The sequence below is a fragment of the Musa acuminata genome, chromosome BXJ1-7 (genome assembly GCF_036884655.1).
Source record: "Musa acuminata AAA Group cultivar baxijiao chromosome BXJ1-7, Cavendish_Baxijiao_AAA, whole genome shotgun sequence".
Lineage (NCBI taxonomy): Eukaryota > Viridiplantae > Streptophyta > Magnoliopsida > Zingiberales > Musaceae > Musa > Musa acuminata.
The window spans coordinates 11693939-11713552 of NC_088333.1; the positions used below are offsets into that span (position 1 = coordinate 11693939).

At 46.3% G+C, this 19614-nt stretch overlaps 4 protein-coding genes across 4 annotated transcripts; all 4 read left to right on the forward strand.

Moving 5' to 3' along the window:
- Positions 1-133: 133 nt before the first annotated feature.
- Positions 134-7095, forward strand: LOC135678841 (uncharacterized). Its single transcript, XM_065192041.1, has 2 exons — positions 134-631; positions 6418-7095. Exons 1-2 carry the CDS (start codon positions 304-306, stop codon positions 6951-6953), a joined length of 864 nt encoding a protein of 287 aa, XP_065048113.1. The 5' UTR covers positions 134-303; the 3' UTR covers positions 6954-7095.
- Positions 7096-8378: 1283 nt separating this feature from the next.
- Positions 8379-9737, forward strand: LOC135678842 (AT-hook motif nuclear-localized protein 26-like). The gene has a single exon (XM_065192042.1). It carries the CDS (start codon positions 8767-8769, stop codon positions 9604-9606), a length of 840 nt encoding a protein of 279 aa, XP_065048114.1. The 5' UTR covers positions 8379-8766; the 3' UTR covers positions 9607-9737.
- A 1555-nt stretch (positions 9738-11292) lies between these two features.
- On the forward strand, positions 11293-13080 carry LOC135678843 (protein PSK SIMULATOR 1-like). The gene has a single exon (XM_065192043.1). It carries the CDS (start codon positions 11422-11424, stop codon positions 12880-12882), a length of 1461 nt encoding a protein of 486 aa, XP_065048115.1. The 5' UTR covers positions 11293-11421; the 3' UTR covers positions 12883-13080.
- Positions 13081-13597: 517 nt separating this feature from the next.
- On the forward strand, positions 13598-19169 carry LOC103991703 (uncharacterized). The gene is made up of 11 exons (XM_009411232.3): positions 13598-13876; positions 14041-14205; positions 14283-14438; positions 14590-14644; positions 14873-14925; positions 15103-15228; positions 16452-16589; positions 16677-16731; positions 16826-17001; positions 17094-17177; positions 18850-19169. Exons 1-11 carry the CDS (start codon positions 13760-13762, stop codon positions 18871-18873), a joined length of 1149 nt encoding a protein of 382 aa, XP_009409507.2. The 5' UTR covers positions 13598-13759; the 3' UTR covers positions 18874-19169.
- Positions 19170-19614: the final 445 nt, after the last annotated feature.

Consider the following 19614-nt stretch of genomic DNA (forward strand, 5'->3'; position numbering starts at 1 on the left):
GGACTAAGACTTCTACGCGGATAAACAATCCCACTAAAGCTTGATGCGTTGATCGCAGTAGGTACACAAGCGGGAGAATCCTGATAAGAGGCCCAAATAGCAATTGCTGAAGCCGAACTTGGGCATTTATGGCGAGCCCATGGAGACGGCTCGTCCAACTGACGCCATGAATTCTCAATCGGCGTTAACCAAATCGATGTTACTAGGCTTCCGTTTCGACTCGGACTCCGAAACCGGCCGGGGTTATCCGTGAGTGCAAGCGTTCGGAGAGAGAGACCGCTTGCGTGCTTGGAGAGACCGGTGATGGCGGTGGACATGGGGAAGCTGCGGTGGGGGGAGCTGGAGGACGACGCGGAGGACCTCGACTTCCTGCTGCCGCCGCGGGTGGTAGTCGGGCCCGACGAGAACGGGGTGAAGAAGGTGACCGAGTACCGGTTCGACGACGAGGGCAACAAGGTCCGGGTCACCACCACCACCCGCGTCCGCAAGCTCACCCGTGCCCGCCTTAGCAAGCGCGCCCTCGAGCGCCGCTCCTGGCCCAAGTTTGGCGACGCCGCCCACGAGGACGCCGGCGCCCGCCTCACCATGGTCTCCACCGAGGAGATCCTCCTCGAGCGCCCCCGCGCTCCCGGTTCGACCCTTTCCCACCCTCCTCTTTTCTTCTTCTTCTTAATCGCCTTGTGATCGCTCTTTCGTTAGGGTTTTGCATGATTATTTCGATTCGATTTCATAAGTTATATTTCGGCAGATCCCATCCATAATCTCTAGGGTGCCGAGTGCGATTTAGGGGGGATTAACCCCAAACTGCGTCCTTAGCGTTTGTTTCCCATTGAATAAGACTGGATTAGAGTCGAAAAGCAAATCACAAGATCATGCTTCTAGTATCTGATATGTTTTTGGATAGGACATAAACAGAGTGCTTCTTGATCCTTTTGTATGTCTTACTTTTTAATCATCAAGGATAATATTGCTTAAAATGCATGCCTTGCATGTAGAAAGTCTTGATCTGGGAGAGAATAAACTGGGGATTTTTATATTACATTTAGATTGTCCTCCTATACCTTAGTCTGAAACTAAGAGAATGACTTCCGCTTTGTATCCTTTCTCTTAGGTTATTCGTTTTTATCTATATATTTATGATTGTCATACTGTCACGGACAAACTTTTAAATAAGATGTTTGATGTAATACTTATGTATGTCCGTACCTTTTGGTATGTTCATGCTTTGCACAACATGTAAAGGGACGGTCGAAGGCTTGATAGTCCCATTTTAATTGGGTTTGGTGGCCGCTTTAGGCTTGTAAGTAAAAGTTATGTCATGTGGACACTTGTGAGAGATATTCGGTCTATAGTGGATCATTTTGACCCTTTGTTGTGCAACTGTTCAGAGCTTGTAAAGTCTGTTTGTAATTTGCATTGTCTATGAAATGTTTTCGGAAATGTTTGCTTGTGGATCCCGAGTGAGGCGTTTTCTCTAACCCGTTTTCTCTTTTGTGGGTCCTAAGGGACCATGGGAGGCTTCGGGGAGGTTGACCTTTGCGGACGGACACACAAGGGTGCCGCATGACTTAGGCAAAAACCAGCTAAGTTCGTGACAGATGGTATCAGAGCTGGACAAGCACTCATAGAAACACTTAGCATGCAAACGTGGGGGACATAGCGGGGTTGCGTTGAGGGCAGTCAGCACACGCACGACCGTTTGGGTGAAAACGGGCATTGAGATGTAGGGAAAAAGAGTCGCTCGGAGGAGCGGGCATCTGAGATTGGCATTCAGAGGAATGAACAACCCTTCGTGCAAGAGGCACTACGAGAACAAGCAAGCTTGGAAGAATGGGGAGCGCACAAAGGTTGGGATGGCTGAGTTTGAGCTACGGCTTAACGTTGACAACTATACTTGTTGGTGCTCAAGGCAAGCAAGGCGCTTGGTAAAGGATGAGACCATGCAAGGTGGAATGAGTTGCTCAACGACCGAAAGAGTTGTGCAAAGCTCACAAAGGTGAGGGGAATTGCTAACTCGAAGAATTCGGTACTCATGCATGGGCTTGTATGCGGACGATGGAATGTTTGTGGCCATCCTAAGGCGACCAAAACTCGGCGCCATGGAGCATTGAAACTTTCTCTTCGTCATGTGAAGGATACGTTCGTAGGAGGCTAAAGTGTGCAGCGAGTTCAGCATGTTGCTAGGCCTTGAGTGGTGTAGTGGGGGTTCTATTGACGTGGAATCGCAATCTAGCAAGTGCGTTTGCAGGAGGCAGAACAATGCGCAGTTTGTTCAGCAAATCAGAGTAGTCCAAGAGGATGGTGGTCTCCAAAACGAAGAGAGATGTTGCTCCAACGAGATAGATATCCAGGAGGGATAAGTCCCGGCTCTCCATAAGGAGAATCATATGCAACAGACCGCACATGTTGAGGAGGAGTACCTCAACAAACAACAACTCCACGAAGCTCAATGGACCGAGCAAGCGGCGATGAGTCGTCGTATGATCTCGCTTGAGAGAATGCGTTAGTGGATGCATTGCGAGATCAAGTAGGGGAGCAACCCAAAGCAACACAAATGAAGGCATACTTGGAGTCGAACTCAAGGGAGGGCTGACCCGTGGAATAGTGGGCGCGAGGGCCACCATCAACTCAATGCAAAAATGAGGAGCGGAGCAACTTAGGTGTAATTTGGCGAAGTACCCAAGCCGCATGAAGGGAGCCAGCATAGAAGTTGGAACATAGAGCGAAGGCACAGTGCTTTCCTTGGACAGAGGTCAAGGACATGAACTCTTGCAGAGGCAAGAGTAGGATCATGTTGTTCCATGGGTCCTTCATTCTGACGGAGCGGACTCATCTTGCATTGTGCCAAAGACGAAGGGAGCTTCTGGGCACATGCACCTTATCTCGGAGAAGCATTTGATAGAGGAACAAATGCGACTCAATTTGCGAAGGCGAAGTTGGGTTTAAAAGGCCTTGGCACGGGGAAAGAGGACGCGGAGGCGGGTACTCTTGAAGAATATGCTACAGTGTTGCCATGAAGGAAGCGATGCGCAGCGAAAATTGTGTTGGAAGGGGCAGAGGCCCAGGATCCAGACAATGGTGCACCATTTTCAGCGAAGTCGGTGGACTTCGGGAGCTACTAGGCGACGGACTGTCCTAGAGCGGTGCTTCATCTAGGTGTGACCCAAGAGCGGGTGGATGAAGGTCGATTGCCAAAGGAGCGAACAAAATCAAAGGTGAAAGAGACTCTGCGATGTATTGGTAGAGACCACATATGGAGGGATCACAATTCGAGTTCATCACACAAGGATCAGAATACAATAGAGATGTCACCAGGAGGCGACATGGTGCAGCGGATCGTGGTGGAACAGTTCGTGGCAATGCGATACACACGACATAGTCCCGTGAGGGACTAGATCATACGGAGGTATGATCGGGAGCTACTGGAAGCTCCACTTTGATGAACAACACGATGACAAGAAGGGCTATGGATTCAAGGAGTGAAGGTCATGGTACCGCAGAGGCGGGTCTTACATGCGTGCATCGAATTTTGCATCGGATGAAAGCCTTGGTCATTAGCATATGGGGGATGTGTTCCACCAAGGAAAAAGTTTGAATACAAGTACCAGTGAGTCCCATGGGAGGGACTTGATCATGCAGAGGTATGATCGAAGCAGTTGGAGGGTTGGACTGCTCTAGAGCCCATATTCGCTTAAGGGAGCCCGACAAGTCAGAGGACAAGGTCGAGTAAGCGAACGTTTCTACCAAGGAAGCTAAGGAGAACAGGATCGGTGCAAATCCTACAACGTGATGGCAGAGGCTATGCTTGGGAGTTGCAGTCTGTCTTTCCATCGACCAAAGGGAGCTGCTTGGAGAACACAGAGGTGTTGAAGCAGGGGGTCGAAAGGGGCGAGGAAGCGACGATGAGTCCAGAGGGACTTAGCTACTCAAAGCCAAGCATCAGTTAAAATGGAGGTGGACTCGGAGGAGTGCCACAGAGACATATCTACTGATCATGAAGAAAAGGGATGCAGATGCGAGGCAACGGATAGTAGGGCCATGGGCATGGCAACGCCATGGTACCGTAGAGGCGGGACTTCCGTGAAAGTTAATGATCCCTTGCTCTTATGAAGGGAGAGCGCTTGGTCGTGAAAGGGGTCGTGGAGGTGGAGCATGCAGAGGCAAACTCCAAGTACCGAGACAAGACTGAAGGGCAGAGGCTAAGGAACTTCGTAAGACCGGTGTCAACGAGCTTCTCATCAAGATAGCCGAAAGTGAAGGACTTCGGGTTATGCAAGAGTGCACGACCAAGAAACGAAGCAGGCAGTGCGCGGTGCTGTACCTTTGCTACTCAGTGGAGTAGGCGGCAGGGTTGATAGAGAAGACGGTACAATCCTAGAGGCGACCAAATCTATTAGAGAATTACTCCAAGTTGGGGTGAAAACTTCCTACATTCTAGAAGTTCGATGGCATTGAGAAGGTGAATCACAGTAACTAACTCAATGCAAGGAGTGCAAACACTTCAAGTGCTTCAGAAGCATGAGCAAAGAGTAGGCGAAGACCAGTAACCAGCTCGATGTATGGAGTACAACCTCAAGGAGGCGAGCGAAGTCAAGTAACCTTTACCTTCTCAACTCTTAAGAGAATGGGTGAAACCGAGTATCATAATTCTCTTATCTATCCAGTAGAGGAGCTTTGCACAGGTTCAAAGACCTTTCGAAGATAACTAAGTGACCCTTCGAAGATAACAGGAGCTCTGTAGAGGAAGTGACAACTAAGTGAAAGAAGAGTCAATGGACAAATTTTGTGGAGGAAGGACCCAAAACTTCAGAAGTTTGCGAGGCGATGCTCGTTAAAGCTCCAACAAGCATCCACCCAGTTCAAGCAGCATAAGGCATTTGAGAGACTAGCGCATAGTAAGGATGGTCTTTTCCTTCATCTGGAGGATCCGCAAGAACCAACATGGATCAACACAACTCAGTCAATCCCACACTATAGTCAGAGTCATTGGCGAGTTGAAGCAGCTTAGCGGATCAAAGGTTCGACTACTCAAAAACAGTAGCGGAGAGCAGCTAGGAGCCAGGAGGCACATTGCAGCTGGAGCAGAAGATTGAAGACTCAGCAAAAGCAAGGAGTTGCAGTGTCGGCAAAGGCTTCGACGAGGACATCGAAGGAATAAGTGGGGGAGAATGTCACGGACAAACTTCTAAACAAGATGTTTGATGTAATACTTATGTATGTCCGTGTCTTTTGGTATGTTCATGCTTTGAACAGCATGTAGAGGGACGGTCGAAGGCTTGATAGTCCCATTTTAGTTGGGTTTGGTGGTCGCTTTAGGCTTGTAAATAAAAGTTGTGTCATGTGGACACTTGTGAGAGATCTTTGGTCTGTAGTGGATCATTTTAACCCTTTGTTGTACAACTGTTCAGAGCTTGTAAAGTCTGTTTGTAATTTGTATTGTCTATGAAGTGTTTTTGGAAATGTTTGCTTGTGGATCTCGAGTGAGGCGTTTTCTCAAACCCGTTTTCTCTTTTGTGGGTCCTAAGGGACCATGGGAGGCTTCAGGGAGGCTGACCTTTGCGGATGGACACGCAAGGGTGCCACACGACTTAGGCAAAACCAGCTAAGTTCGTGACAATACTATTTAATGAACATGGACATCAATTGTTTTGATTGATACTTAAATACTGTTTTGAAAGTCCATATCTAATATTGGAAACAAATCTATTGAAGAGATAACTGTGAAGCATCTTGTGTCTTTGAAGATTCAAGGAATAGCTATAAACTGGTGAAGATACGGTACCTTCATAATGCATTGAACCTGGTAATTTTTTGGCGAGTACATGAAAACTTTAATACAGTTATTTTACTAATTTAAGCAGGTAAAACAGCATATATCGCTGATTCCTCGGGTACATGCGATGATCGAAAGCATATATGTTCTGATTTAACCTTTGGTTGAGGGGTAGATTCTTTATCTTTCTATGGCAGACTCTCTTTCAGAGTAGGCAAGGTGATCTCCATCTCTGTTAGGGCTGATCATCATTGTGCTGTTTTTAGTTTCATTTTTTTTTACATACCCATTTAATCATTTTAGCATCTCAGAGGGAAATTATGGGTACTTGGAGCATTTGGGGCTGGTGTTTTAGGCATCAAAAGCTCCACATATTACATCCTCTGTGAGGGTACCATTAATAAATGGGACAATTTTGGTATTTCTTTAGAAAAAAAAGTGTCTTTGTTTAATTAATCATTAGGAATAAACGGATGTTTTTTGTATGCCTAAGAAAAAAAAAATTATTTTTATTTTTATTATATTTTTAACATTTAATTAGCAAAGAAAACAAGTGTTCTTAAATCTTAAGATAAATCTAATATGCTTGCTTTCCTTCTAATCATCTCTTATTTTTTGATGTCGATTGGTCCTATCCTTAATAGGCAGCAAAGCAGAAGAACCAAAGGTTGCAGGGGATCCACTGGCTGCCATGGGCAAAGCCGGTGCTGTCCTCATGGTGTGCAGGACTTGTGGTAAGAAGGGTGACCACTGGACGTCCAAGTGCCCCTACAAGGATCTCGCCCCGCAAACAGACAGTTTCGTTGACAAGCCCCCAGGTGCTGAAGGTGCAGCTTCATCTGCGGGCACTGGCAAGGGTGCCTACGTGCCCCCAAGCATGAGAGCCGGTGCAGAGAGGAGTGGCACTGAGATGAGGCGTCGGAACGATGAGAACTCGGTTCGTGTAACCAATCTCTCGGAAGACACCCGTGAGCCTGACCTGTTGGAGCTCTTTCGGACATTTGGCCCTGTGACTCGTGTCTATGTTGCTGTGGACCAGAAGACTGGAGTTAGTCGAGGATTTGGTTTTGTCAACTTCGTCAATAGGGAAGATGCGGAGCGAGCCATCAACAAACTTAATGGCTATGGCTATGACAACCTTATCCTACGGGTTGAGTTGGCGACTCCAAGGCCAAATTGAGGTGCTGCAATCTGCAAGCTTTTTAGCATATTATTATTACATGTTCTTAAGACAGCTTCAGTGGCTTCATAATTTTGACCTAAAAGTATGTTTGAATATTTCATAATTCGAACAGGACAGTAATGCATTTATGTTAAGCTCAGCTTATATCGGTTTTGAATTTACGAGTGATTCATATCATGTTGTGACTGAAATGAAATAGAAATGATGTCTTGGAGCCTGATGGAAGCATGCCAAACCAGAAACGAGACTTGAGAGGGGATTGTAACTCAGCTACTTCAGTCAAATTGGAAGATGATCCATCGGACGTTCTTTCGTTGGGCCCTTGGTTTGTTGGGAGTCGAGCTCTCACTTCCATGCGAATATGGGCAAGATACGTAGGAGCTTCTTCTGAAATGACTCCTCCGGGAGATTTTGAACTTGTCAATGAAAACATGAGCTATGGGCCAACATCCTTATTGCTAAATATGAAGATTTCAACTCTTGGGATGATCATAAAACTACCAAAATATCTCATGTTAGGAGGGGCCTTGTCTGAGGTGACTAACAACATGCTTGAGCCCTGTCAGTCGTCTCCCCCCTCCCCCTCCCCCCTTCACTAGAAGTCTAGATCAATTACCTTCAGCTGGTTCAACTCTCCAACTAAAGCTCACTATCTCATTTGAACATTCAATCACTTGTTTTTCGATTAAATGTGATTAACTTCAACTTTTTTTGTTATATAGAACCCTGGACTATGAGCATGTCAATTTTTTTGGGGTCTTATCTGAGTATCTTCAGATTTTTTTTTAAGATTCCAAATTAAAATAGGTCGTTCCTATGTTTTTGTTAAAAAAAGAAGAAAAAAAAAAACCAGAGATGGATCTTAAAGAAGACTTGAGGAACCTCTCTGTCTGTAATCCCGATCCTGCAAACTTGAACCTCCGACCGTCAATCAGCACCACCCCTTTGTATCTCGAGTTCATGATGAAGTTGAGGAACAGAAGTCATCGAAAGGAGCGTGGTTTCTTGGCGTGCCATCAAATCATAAGTCCACTCTTTGACGTTCGAAACCTGTCCTGACGTATAAACACGAATCAAACTCGAATTAGAGTTGTAGAATACAAATCTCTCTTAAAGATGGGCGTTTTGAGGCTTTCCATGAGAGAGGAATGCAAGTCCATCTTCCTTTCTTCAGTTACCTACCGCAGACCGGGGGAGAGAAAGACAAGTTCGCCTTGAACACAGGCATTCGGAGCTTTGTCCCACTCTTACCGTGTCCGAGTGAATCCAACAAACATGTTAGGTGCCACGCTATGTCACCATGCCAGCCCAACCCCACTTCCTCTGGTACGGCAGCCAAAAGCGAGCGCCACAGCCCTCATGTGGTGCTGCACGATATTGACAATGCGAGGGAGATGGATGTGGACGGGGACGAGCCAGGTCTTGTGGAGACCTGGACAAGCAGTCCGTGCTCGCAGAAGAAAGTACCGAACAGTACTATCGGTGCTTGATCTACCAGAGCGAGGACGAGAATTATAAATATGGGCTCTTTTCACTGGCGTCTTCTTGCTGGGAAATGCTGCTGTTTTCATGCTCATCTGAGTTTAATTACTCTCTCTCCTGGAAAGAAGAAGATCATGGATATTAATTACGTTAACGGGATCATAAACAGCGCCGAAGGATGGTAGAAGACTGCAAAAGAGAGTCAGAAGCAGAGAGAGAGAGAGAGAGAGAGAGAGAGAAAGAGAGAGAGTCCTGTCTCTATATCTGCTGGAAGAGTAGCAAGGGTCTGAGAGAGCTGGCAAAAGGGCGGTAGGCCGGGAGTGCGGTGATGGGAGGAGTCGACGCCACCACCACCTTCGCCCCTTCCTTCCATCTCCTCAACCCCAAATCCCATCTCAGCCTCCTCCATGATCAAGTTGACGACAACAAGAAGAAGAGGAACCACTCCGAAGACGATGCTAACGGCGACGACCGCTCCTCCAGCGCCGACGACTTCGTTGAAGCCGGCTCCGGCGGCTGCAGCTCCGGGCGGCGCCCACGTGGCCGGCCGCGCGGGTCCAAGAACAAGCCGAAGCCGCCCGTCATCGTCACGCGCGAGAGCCCCAACGCGCTCCGCTCCCACGTCTTCGAGGTCGGCAGCGGGGCCGGCATCATGGACACGATCGCCACCTTCGCCCTCCGGCGCCGGCGCGGGGTCGCGATCCTCAGCGCCAGGGGCGCCGTCACCGACGTTAAGCTCCGACAGCCGGACGCGCCGCCGGGATCCGTGGTGGCGCTCCCTGGCAGGTTCGAGATCCTCTCTCTTTCGGGGGCATTCCTCCCGGCACCAGCGCCGTCGGGCGCCACCAGCCTGTCAGCGTACCTGGCCAGGGGGCAGGGCCGGGTGGTGGGCGGGAGCGTGGTGGGGGAGTTGGTGGCCTCGGGACCGGTGGTGATAATAGCAGCCACGTTCGCAAACGTTATCTACGAGCGGCTGCCTCTCCCTGACGACGAGCAGCCGGTAGGGACAGAGCAAAGTAAAGGAGGCAACGGCGCGAGCGATGACAGCTTCTCAGCTGCGGATCCGTCGTCCATGTCGCTCCCAACCGATCTGCTGCGCCATGGCAAGCAAGATGTGTTCGGCGCATGGGCTTTGGCGAGTTCTCGTCCGCCGCTCTCCTATTGGTAGAACTCTTCGGCCGACACTACGCCGCCCGAGAAGTGGAATGAGAACTCAGCGCCTGTTTCATCTCTTCTGCAAGATCGGATCTCACGAACTTTGATGTACACTATTGCATGTAATCGAATGTTTTCGTTTCATCTGCGCGCTTTTTCATCCTCGAGGCACCGAACTCGAGCTTTAGTCACCACCACCATTCTATTACAAACCATGCAGTCAAAGTCAAACTAGCTCCGGTCAGCGGATTCGAGTCAAAATCTTTCCGTAAATATTGTTGCCTCGACCAATCTCGACGTCGATCCCACGGGCTTTCTTAGTGGACTGGCCCACGAGTAGGTCGATGCCATTTGATTTGGATAATACGCGTTGGACCATTTCAAGGCAAAGACCCGTTTCTGGCTCATCACAGAAGTGCTTGATGTTTCGACCGAGCCATGTCAACCGACATCTCCCTTTGACCTCCCTGGTCAACGTTACCAGTCCAAAGAAGACACAGTAAACAACTGAAACGGGCCGGACGTACACTGAGCGTTTAGACGACCCAACGCACACGTTACTTTCTAAAAGGCCGCAGCTTCGTCTCAACCTCTGCTCCTGCCTGCGTTGGCTCAGCCATGTCACCGAGAGTTTAGACGCCGGCGACCCAACGCACACGCTACTTTCTCGAAGGCCGCAGCTTCGTCCTAACCACTGCTCCTGCCTGCGTTGGCTCAGCCATCTCGAGGTGTGGAATCGCCCTTGGAATGAACAGCTACCGAATCCGTTGACCAAGCATCCTTTAACGTCTCCATCATTACCTAATAAGGTGTTCATATTCTTCCCAAAAGAGCCTTCCCATGAGACATGACTCGGTGCGTGCTTGATGTAAGGCGCAATTCACGGACACAGGATGTTTGTGTAAACAACCTTAAGTCGTGGCCTCGGGGCCGACACGGTTGGGTTCGAGTCCGAGTGATTGGAGATCTTCCTGGGACGACCCTTGAGACTGCTAAGGTGGTCGCTTTCGGTGGTCCGATCGGGATGGAACGATCGTTGTTTTCACTGAGGAGGAACTCCACGGTCGGACGTGCGGTGGGATGCGCTCCGTCTTCGCACCTGCATACAGGTTGGGTCGGGAGGCTCGACCCGACCCCTCCGACGGTCGAGTCAGTAGATAGTCTTAGGGAGTTTTTTTTTCTCTCCTTCGTTTACTCGGAGCGCAGGGGTTTTTATAGTAAAGGTTGCTGTTGCCTTATATGTCTGTTTGCAGGGACCAGGATCGTATTCCTGGTAACGTCTGATAGCGGTATTGACGTGGCGTGAAGGACCGAGTCTGAGTAGGATGTTGATGTGCCTCGACCGATATTCCGATATGTTTGACCAGATGCTATTAGATCAATCGAGGTACGAGATATCATCAAGGTGACTGACGTTAAATCGAGTTTTATCGTCCTTATTATTTTCATCACAGGATACATTGGGGGGAAGGGTGCACTTTTGGATGCATGCTACTGTTGTACGCGTTGGCCTCACCCAGCGCCTTCTACGCCGTCGTCTCCCTCCATGACTTGGACGTGATTGATTGATGTCATTATATTTTATGCGTTTCCATAGCTGCGATTCCGTCTGATATCGCGCAACCGCGTCCGCGAGGAGAGAAAGTCCTCGGAAGTCGAAAATGGCCATATCCATCCCCTCGCCACCTTCCTCCCTCATATATTGAGACATTGCCATCAATAGATTCAATCCCACCCGTAGTTAGAGGCATTCTTTTGAGAGTCGAACAGCAGCAAAGCAGTCCGCCTCGTGTTGTGGTTCTGGTTCTTCCATTCCTTGCTCTGCTACATGGGTGTTCCGAAGGTGCTCGCGGATCTCCGGGCCCGAGTGGGCAGCATCGACCCCGAGCGGCCCGTTGTCGGGATCCTCGCCTTCGAGGTGGCGGCCGTCATGTCGCGCTTCGTCTCCCTGCACCGCTCCCTCGCCGAGGACGAGGTCCGCCGGCTCCGCACCGATATGCGGTCCCAGGGCGTCGCTTATCTAACTTCCAAGGACCAGCCCTTCCTCCTCCGCCTCGCCTGCGCCGAGCTGGTGGCCGAGCTCGACAAGGCCGCCGCCGCCGTTTCCCGCATTGCTGCCAAGTGCCAAGATCCCCTCCTCCGGGGCTTTGATCGCATATACGATGGCCTCAAGGCCGGCGTGGCCTGCCCCGTTCTCAGGGGTGGCCGCGTCGCCGAATTGGAGAGGTTCGGGTTGGGCTCCACCGCGAAGGGGGTCGAGAAGCGAGTCAAGAGGTTGGAGAGGTACGTGGCGGCGACCTCCCTGCTGTACGCGGAGATGGAGGCGCTGAACGCGCTGGAGGCGTCGGAGCGGCGGATGGAGCAGCAGTGGCGGCGGCACAGCGGCCCGATCCCGGTGCAGAAGCCGGGCGTGTCGCCCGCACCTTCCCCCATCCAGCTCGAGCTCCGGTCCCAGCGTCACAAGGTCCGGCGGCTCAAGAAGATTTCCCTTTGGAACAAGACCTTCGATGAGGCGGTGGATTTCATGGTCCGCGCGGTGATCACTGTCTTCGCCAGGATCTCCGCTGTCTTCGGTCCCTGCGTCCTCGGCTTGCCTCCTCTACCGGACAGAAGCCGTCCGACTCTGATGCTCCGGGGTAGCCCAGATTTCCTCGGCAAACACTCGTCGGGGCCCCTGGAGCAACCGTCGAAGATGGATGTGCCCGTCTTGAGGAATTCAGCTCCCATGTTCATGACCAACGAATCGCTCGCAAAGCCATTCGAGAGTTTGAGCAGTTTGTTGCAAGCAGGTCCGAGCACCGTTGGCGGTTCGGGATTGTTGTCGCGGTACGCCAATGTGATCGTGGCCGCGGAGAAGATACTCATAACGAGGTCGGTCGAGGGCCGCGCGGCACAAAACGACGAGGTGGTGGAGGAGGACGCGGCGGCGAGGGAGGAGCTGTACCACATGATGCCGTCGGCGATGCGGGCCTCGGTGCGGGCCAAGCTGAGAGAGTGCTGGAGGAGGGAGGGCGGGACGGTGGACGGGTCGCTGGCGGAGGGGTGGAAGGAAGCGGTAGGGAGGATCCTGTCCTGGCTGGGGCCGGTGGCACACGACACGCTGCGGTGGCAGGAGGAGCGTAACATCGAGCGGCATCATCGGTTCCACACCCGGCCGAGGGCGCTGCTGCTGCAGACTTTGCACTTCTCGGACAGGGAGAAGACCGAGGCCGCCATCGTCGAGGTGCTCGTCGGGTTGAGCTGCATGTGCTGGTACGACGACCGGGGTCGTGAGCTTCTAAGGTTTTAAGCTCCATCAAGAAGATCACAAGTGACAGATGCAAACACCTACGATTCTTTTGTTAGATCGAGTTCTTTATGAACAGCTCCGCGGGAATTCGTATGAACATTCCTGAATTCGAGAAGTTCCAACCAGCGGAGTGCGTTTGCGAATTCCCCTTGTCATCCTTTAGATTACGTTTGTGAATACTATCCATACTTCCAAGTATGATCCGATGCCTTCGTCTTCTTCTCTGATAGTTACACCTTTGTTCTTTGTTGACTTGTTCCACGCGGTTCTGCACATGGTCAAAGAAACCACAGACATTGCTTTGTCTTGTTCTTATGATACGTTATTCTCTCAGATCTGCGACATTGGGGCAAAAACATCCTTTATTAATATGTCGTATTAAGTTGATGACATTGCAAATCCATCTTCGATTCTGCATGTGGACACATTAATCTGCTTAATTCTAGTAGTAAATTTCATCGAAATCTCCCATTAAAACGCAAGATTTGGCTCGATTGGTTTGATCTGGCTCAGGTAAATTCGATTTGATCTGACCTGACGCACTCGCCAATACGGCCCAAGCCGGTCGCGTTGGTTTTACTCCGTCACTGCCCGTGGCCTCTCCCATCAACGCAACGCGCCTCAGGTTCTGACACGTGGCGGTGCTGCTCCTTTCCGGATGCAAACCTATTTATATTCTTCGTTTAATTCCCAGCTTTCCCGTCCGAGATCGAACCTTCTCTGCTGTCTCCCTTCCACTGCTCGCTGAGCTCTCGGGACGAGAGCACCCCCGACCACACACCCCGAGTCCGCTCTAAGCGCCCCCATATCCCGCCTCTGCTATTCGATTCCTTGCAGGGATCCCTACGCGGCTGGCTAGGGCGATCGATCGCTGGGAATGACGACCAACGTCTCCGCCGTCTACATACATGTGGTGGACGACGTCATCAGCAAGGTTCGCGAGGAGTTCGTAAACTACGGCGCTGGGGAAAGCGTGCTGAACGAGCTTCAGGCGGTAATTTCTTCCTCTCCCGTTTCTTGGTTCGAGATTTCCTCATAATGTTTTCGATCTTTCTTGAGTCTGCTTCATTTCTAGGGTTTCCGTCACTTTTTGGGAAGTCGGTGACGGTTAGTTTAGTATTATTGGCTTATTGTGATTTTTTTTGGGACCGAACCCAGCTGTGGGAGATGAAGATGATGCAGTGCGGCGCGCTCAGCGACGTCGAGCGGTCTTCCCTGCGGAAGAATGCGGCCCCGATCACTCCGGTTCATGATCTGAACGTTCCGTACGAGGGACCGGCTGAGGAGTATGAGACCCCCACCGCGGAGATGCTCTTTCCACCTGTGAGGGCACCGCTTTGTTTGTTTGCATAGGATTGTGTTGTAGCGTTCCCATTTGTGTGTACTTGCTATTCTCGCAGACTCCCTTGCAAACTCCCATCCAGACTCCTCTGCCTGGAACGGCTGATACTGCGATGTACAACATACCCACAGGCGCCTCAGATTACGCGCCGTCTCCGATAAGTGATATCAGAAATAGCATCGATTTGAAAGCTGGAAGGCCAAGTCCGTACATGGTATGACAACATAACTTATTAAATGGGCGATCTTAGGTAGTTTTCCTATAATATATCTCGTTTACTTAGTGTGGTAAGTCATGCGCTGGTTATGGACATAAATTGCATATGAATTGAAATCACATTGACTTGTATTACCTCATTGTTACAGCAACCACCTTCTCCTTGGATGAGCCAAAGACCTCTTGGAGTTGACGTTAATGTAGGTAAGTATAAAGGAGTTACCAATATCAAGCATGGTCCTGGTGCTAATTGTCACTATATATCATAGAGTGCATGTTGGACTAGTAGTGGTAATTACTACTAAGCTTTGTTGACTGTGGTTGGACTATCACTATATTTCTTAGAGTGCATGTTGGACTAGTAGTGGTAATTACTACTAAGCTTTATTGACTGTGGTTGGACTAAGTGGTCTCCTTTGTTATTGTGGTCAGCTTATGTTGAAGGGCGTGAAGAAGCTGGAGACTCTTCGCATCAATCCACTCAGGTACTTCTGTTCCTTGCATGTCATTTTATTGCCAGTTTTCGGGGTTTATAGAAATTAGTTGTAGAAATTACTTTCTGAGGGAACACTCATTGGCTATATGTTACTTGTAGTACTGAACTTGTCATCTTACCCTGGTTCATTATATTAGTTTTGAAGCTGCTGTTTCTGTGAGAGCAGGACTTTTTTGTGAATTCCACTGGAAAACGTAAAAGGGATGACTATGCTTCTCGCTTAAATTCAGGAGGTTATGTACCACAGCAAGATGGAAGTGGAGATGTGACAGTAGAGCTTTCTCTGCCGCAGGTAACTGCATTTTCGAATTGCCAAACAGTTAATTTACTGTCTGCCTCTGATACCACTGACCTCAAGGCAATGTAAATCATAATGTTATGCTACTGTGTTAATGTTTACAAAAGATGTATTTATGTCACAAGGTATCAAACTTAAATGGTTGATTACGTGATATGTTATGGGATTGGTTACAAACATCTTCCATAGTCTATATTGTCTTCATCCAATCTTTGATAACTAATAAGCCTAATGAAGGGGAGAAAGTTCTGCACATGATTCTTATTGACCCATAAAATTTATGATGTAGTCTCTGAAATATAATGGTATGAATTTTAGAAAAAAGAAACATGGGTTCTTATTACTGTATTAATGTATATAAGATATGTATGATAGAACAACAAGTGAAATGACAACAGCATGTGAGACAAATGAGTCTGTGACCCACTATAAGTTGCACCAAGGTCAACTAAATCTTAAATCTTAACATATTTCTATTTCTTATGGATGAACTTACTACATATACCACATGTTTGCACTTTTAATGCAGAAATTGACGAAATCATGAACTGTTGTAGATGAGCCATTTTGAAAATTACAATTAAAAGTAAAAGCTGGCACTGAAACCCTTGGTTGAGGACAGGGTTCATAGGATTGACTTTGGATGTGTCATTGAATATTTTTTAAATGTTTGGAAATTGGTCAGCACCAAACAGCTGAGATTGTTCCGGTCTGGGCAGCTCTGACCAATACTGGAGATCATTAACTCTTACACACTGATTTAATGATCCTGTAAAATGCAGTATAGTGGCTATTGAGATTTAGAATGATTTATTTGGCATTAGATACTTACATTATTGATTGTTTTGCTAAGAAAATATAAGATATAAGGAAATCAAAGGTATATTTGTGGTGGTTGCCTACAGTCTTTTATGGTAGTTGACTTTTTGCCAAGAGTCCGATCATTCTCTTTTTTCTTATTATTTCAATACTTACTCTGTAATATGGCATATTATGATGCTTACCGATCTGATAGGCAATGGGAAACGGTGAACCTGTGCAACAGTCACATGACTGAGTAAAAAAATAGAGATTGTGGTGATATAATAGCAAGGTGTTATCCTGTATCATGTGCACCAGAACCTAATAATTATATAATTTAGATTCTTTCAGTTAATTCTCTATATTCATTTTGCTGCTAGTGTGGTAATATCTGATCTCTCTCTTTGTGGTTACAGAATGCGGTAACCCAAGGTCAGAAGTCATCAATTAGGGATGGGCAAGGAACTGCAAATTTCAAGTTCTATTTCAATAAGGATGCAAAACCAACTCCAGTGCTTCCTCAGCATGATGGAATACATGATGACTATGATGATGTACTCAATAAAACTTTTGAAGAGTTTTAATTTAAAAATGCCCATTTCCCTCTATTTTTACTTATTTTTTTTAAAATTTTGGTGAAGATATTTCAATTCCAAGGAGTTGCCAGTGAAGACTACAATACACCTGGAGATCATGGTAATTCTATAGTGTCAAATGTAGAAGTTGATATACGGATGGTATTCGGACTTTTCCCCAACTCTTTCTTTTCTGCATCATTTTTTTTTTCCAGTTGAACTACGCGCTGCTACCCCATCTGTTGGCACACCAAAACCAGGTAAAAATGAAGCAGCAGAAGATGATGAACCTTCTCTTAATGAAGATGATGATGATGATGAGTTGGATGATCTTGACCAAGAAGAGGATGAGCCTAATACCCAACATTTGGTTCTAGCCTTGTTTGACAAGGTATTTGCTCTAATATGTAGCCCTTTTCACAGTAGTAACATGAAAAGAAATTGATGTTTTTCTTTTTCACTTGATTGTTGCCTCGGGATTAGGTGACTCGGACAAAAAGCAGATGGAAATGCACCCTCAAGGATGGAATAATGCATCTCAACAATAGGGATATTCTTTTTAACAAGGTATACACTGGATATTAAGCTGATGAAATTGGAAATCTGTCATGATCTTTTTGTTTGCAATCGATTATAGTGTTATATAAATTGATCGGTAAGCTACAGTGTCCAGAAAGTAGTTTTCTTTGGTGATTTTATCATGATGCTAGGCAAAAAGCTTGTGATTAAATTGTCTCATGACTCAAGAGGATGTATATTTCTTGGTGTTAATGATTCTTGTATGCTTGAATTTTCATTAAATTGGGATGTACATGGTAGCTGGATTTAGCGTTCATAAGCAATTTTGATGTTTCAAAGCTGGATTGTTTATTTCAAGTTTGAGAATGCTTAAGATCTTGTTATATCATTGCAAGATGGCAGTTTGAACATCATGAACTGGAAGTCATCCCACATCCCACATCTGTGTGATGTAATATATGTAGCAAAAGTGCTTTTGTGGGAGACAGTGGCTTTGTTGTGCTGATAATTGCTTTCTTTTTCTTTTCCTTTTTCTTAGGCCAACTCAGATCTACTATATTCTAATGAAGCTAGTATTATGGTGTACTTTGTAGAAGTATGATGAATAATTTCTTAGTGTTGCTATCAGAAGGTAATTAATAGATTTTACCTTCCACTCATAATGTAACTGAGTTGGCTCACATGGGTGTTAACATCCATAAATGATTCTTATCTTTCGGTATTTGTCAGTATCGATTTATTTAAAGCACTAAATGTCAAGGAGAAAAGAGATCCCTTCTCAATTACTGGCATAGTATATCTTTTCTTAAGTTACTAGGCAATAAATGTAGCTAGTGTGATGTGGATTTGTATAAATATTAGTCTAATTATGCTGATTGCCGAGAACAAATCCATGAAATTGGAAAGAACATTCATACAAAGGTTATCGGAAATTTTGGAAATATTATTATGGCTTTATATGGTTGCATCACCAGTTTTCCTTAGCTGTAAATATAATGTGCCAAATGATTCTGTAATATTTGAAAATGTTTAGAAGAAATTCTTTCAACATATGTTGTTATGTACATTTAATTGCATTGGAAACGGCAAGTTAAAAATGATGTCTGCTTTGATGAGTAAAGTGGCAAAACTAGGGAGTGAGTAGATGTAGGGTGGTTGTAGTAAGATTTTAGTTTTTGAGTGCCGTTACTTCCTAATTTGGTTTTGGCGAATATCAAACTTTTTAGATCAGATTTCACCTTCTGTCCTGAAGTAATGCTTATTGGTATGGAATTAGCGAAGCTCCTTTTGCATTCAATATTGCTTAAGACCTAGTTTGGTTTTTACAAGCTGATGACCAACAACAATTCAGAGAGTGATGTCCTAAGTTAGTCTGTCATGCTCCCTTTGGACTTGCATGAAGTTTGGTTTTAAGGAGTGTTAAGCATAATATCTATGTGATGCAAACATTTTGTTTTTTTGCTTTCTCTGCAAGTACTCCATGGGAACATCTCAACTATCATTTTCATTATTAGTTCTTTCTCTTGAATTCACTCTTTTTTTTTTGGTTCTGCTATTTTCATGCATGATGCAAGCTAAATAGATGTTTTCCTTTTAAAAAAAATTCTCTCATATATAGAAAATCAATACTGCTCATTCTACAAGACATTTTGTTAGTGTTTTTTCTTTGAGCTGTAGTCTTGTGAGTTCCTGATCTGGTAAACGCTACCTTGCTTTGCAGGCCACTGGGGAGTTTGATTTTTGATTTTTCTTAACGAGGAGCCCTTTCAAGATCCTGTGATATCAAATGGAAGCTTGGGCTGAGTTTTTATTGCTGGAGCTGTGATTCTGGGACGTGACATTTTCACTGGGAGACTCTGTTAAGGAAAATTCGAACCCGCTGTCAGTTGCTGTTTCTTTCCTTTGTAAAGATGCGCTAAATCAGTCTGAACGTTTGTAAATTTGTTTCTTCCTCTGGAGGAATGGTGGGACAAATCGACAGATGTTAGATCTCAGAATTTGACAGTTGCATTGAACTGCATGGTTTATCGTACCGTACTATTCAGTATGAGTGGTATTGGGTGATATGCATCGATCTGATAAAAGATTGATCGATCATATATCGGTATATTTTTCTGTATCGTGTATTGATATATTTGGTATAATTTGGTACAACTCAGAATGTACCTTATCAATAGTTAATTATATATCAGTACGATATGATATTTTAAATTTTACATGAGAAAAAAAATATTTATTTATTTATTTTTTAGGATGCCCAAGAGTTGGATTTTCATTTTAAATCAGATGGATTTGTAGTGCAACTAACAGGAATGTTTGACCACATGAGAACCCGAAGAGGATTGGGCTATAATTTTATGCGGTGACACGTGTTAGGTCGTGATGATAGTTGTCACGTAATTTTTTTTATGATAAGAAAAGGTATCATAATTTTTTTTCATCATTTGAGGTATAAAATTATATCCTAAATAAGGCAATGAGAAAT

Coding starts and splice junctions, on each gene's coding strand:
- LOC135678841 (XM_065192041.1), top strand. CDS start 304: ATGGCGGTGGACATGGGGAAGCTGCGGTGGGGGGAGCTGGAGGACGAC. Junction 632..6,417: donor CGAGCGCCCCCGCGCTCCCG/GTTCGACCCTTT, acceptor TATCCTTAATAG/GCAGCAAAGCAGAAGAACCA.
- LOC135678842 (XM_065192042.1), top strand. CDS start 8,767: ATGGGAGGAGTCGACGCCACCACCACCTTCGCCCCTTCCTTCCATCTC.
- LOC135678843 (XM_065192043.1), top strand. CDS start 11,422: ATGGGTGTTCCGAAGGTGCTCGCGGATCTCCGGGCCCGAGTGGGCAGC.
- LOC103991703 (XM_009411232.3), top strand. CDS start 13,760: ATGACGACCAACGTCTCCGCCGTCTACATACATGTGGTGGACGACGTC. Junction 16,590..16,676: donor TACATGATGACTATGATGAT/GTACTCAATAAA, acceptor ATTTTGGTGAAG/ATATTTCAATTCCAAGGAGT. Junction 16,732..16,825: donor CAATACACCTGGAGATCATG/GTAATTCTATAG, acceptor TTTTTTTTCCAG/TTGAACTACGCGCTGCTACC.